Source organism: Galeopterus variegatus, unplaced genomic scaffold (assembly GCF_000696425.1).
Source record: "Galeopterus variegatus unplaced genomic scaffold, G_variegatus-3.0.2 Scaffold7539, whole genome shotgun sequence".
Taxonomy (NCBI): domain Eukaryota; kingdom Metazoa; phylum Chordata; class Mammalia; order Dermoptera; family Cynocephalidae; genus Galeopterus; species Galeopterus variegatus.
Genome location: NW_007733650.1, coordinates 43,883 through 45,510, shown reverse-complemented (window position 1 = coordinate 45,510; position 1,628 = coordinate 43,883). Strand labels below are relative to the sequence as shown.

Genomic DNA, 1,628 nt, shown 5'->3' with positions numbered 1-1,628 from the left:
GCAATAATTTATTTCCTTCCAAGTGGGTTTAACAGATGATAGATGACTCAGTCTGTTTTTTAAAAATGTCTAGACGTATGGCTTAGCTTGGTACCCAGGACCCTTTAAAATCTGACCCCCATACATCTCTCTAAACCAACTGTTTAAAACTGGAAGAGATTTTGTCCACCCCTCACCCCCTGCCCTGGGACATTTAGCAATTCTGGAGACATGTTTGTTTGTCACAACTGGAAGAGTGGGGGTTGCACAGGTATATAGTTGTTAGAGGCCAGGATGCTACTAAACATCCTACCATGCATAAGACAGCCACCCCAGACAAAGAATTATCCAGTCCAAAATGTTAATAGTGACATGGTTAACATACCCTGTTCTAAACTTATATCCAACAACTCTACCCCCAGTGTTGTAAATATCATCCATAAATGGACTTCTGCCATTCCACTGCATGCCTTTGCATCCATCCCACTACCTGGAAGGACCTTTCCACCACTTCTCTGCCAGGCAAATACCTATTGTTCAATACCCAATGTTAAATGTCATCTCTGATACAAAATAAAGTCCATAAACACTTTGTTTATCCTACTTATGTGGTACATATTACACTATATTGTAAAATATCCATTTTCATGTCCACGTCTTTTTTTATTCACTTATTCAAAAAATATTTATAGACCATCTGCTATGTACTGGATAATATGGAAGAGACTATGACTGGCTATAAGACACAATCCTTGATCTCAAGGAATTTGTAGCCTAGAAAGGAAGACACTCAAGTATGTAACACATATCTGATTATAGGGACATTTATAAAATTTATTGGAATAAGTATTGGGGACAGTTAGGAAGAGTTACTGGAAGAAGTCTGGGAGAGACAGAAAGGAAGACAGAAGGTAATGACAGAAAACACTACCAACATTTAATGAGTAGAGAGAAGAAGAAGGGTAAGTAAAGGAAACTAAAGTGCAAGCTCCCAGAGGATAAAGATTATGTATGTCTTGTTTACTGCTGAGTCCTCAGCACCTGGGACATAATAAGTACTTATGTATCCCTAGGAAAAAATAAGAGGAATGAATGAAAGTAAGATATGAAATGAATGAAAGCAGGTAAGTATAGCTGGAAAGATAGCTGGAGACTGAGAATAAGAAATGTGGCAAGAAAGATTTCAAAATATGTGGTCAGCAATATTCNAAAAATCTGGTAACATTAGCCAACAATGCTCAAATATTTAACAATGAAGAAATAAAATGAGAAAAGAAAGATGAGTCCAAGCATATATTACCTTATAAAACATTCGGTCACCAAAGCGTAACATCTCAGCAAAGGCATTGAGCCAGCAGTGCAAAAAGGCAAAAAAGGTAAGGAACAGAATCAGCACACCTAAAAATAAGATGAACAATATTAAGAGTCTTTCCAAATAGCTTCCATACCAAGCAGTCAATAATAGTCATCATTTGTTTAGCTGGGATCATTTTGTAAAATATAAGTTATTATTCTAGTTTACTCGTTCTACAGATGATACAGTTAATTATTGAAATTATTTGAAAGTTAATTATTTTAATTTTAAAAAGCAATAATTTATTTCCTTCCAAGTGGGTTTAACAGATGATAGATGACTCAGTCTGTTTTTT

At 35.6% G+C, this 1,628-nt stretch overlaps 1 protein-coding gene across 1 annotated transcript in view; it reads right to left on the bottom strand.

Annotated features, from left to right (window-relative positions):
* Positions 1 to 1,628, bottom strand: part of SOAT1 (sterol O-acyltransferase 1) — a 39,455-nt gene that overhangs the window by 8,843 nt on the left and 28,984 nt on the right. Inside the window, exon 9 of the mRNA XM_008592054.1 lies at positions 1,280 to 1,377. Coding sequence (XP_008590276.1) covers positions 1,280 to 1,377 — 98 coding nt within the window. The remainder of the gene's footprint in view (positions 1 to 1,279; positions 1,378 to 1,628) is intronic.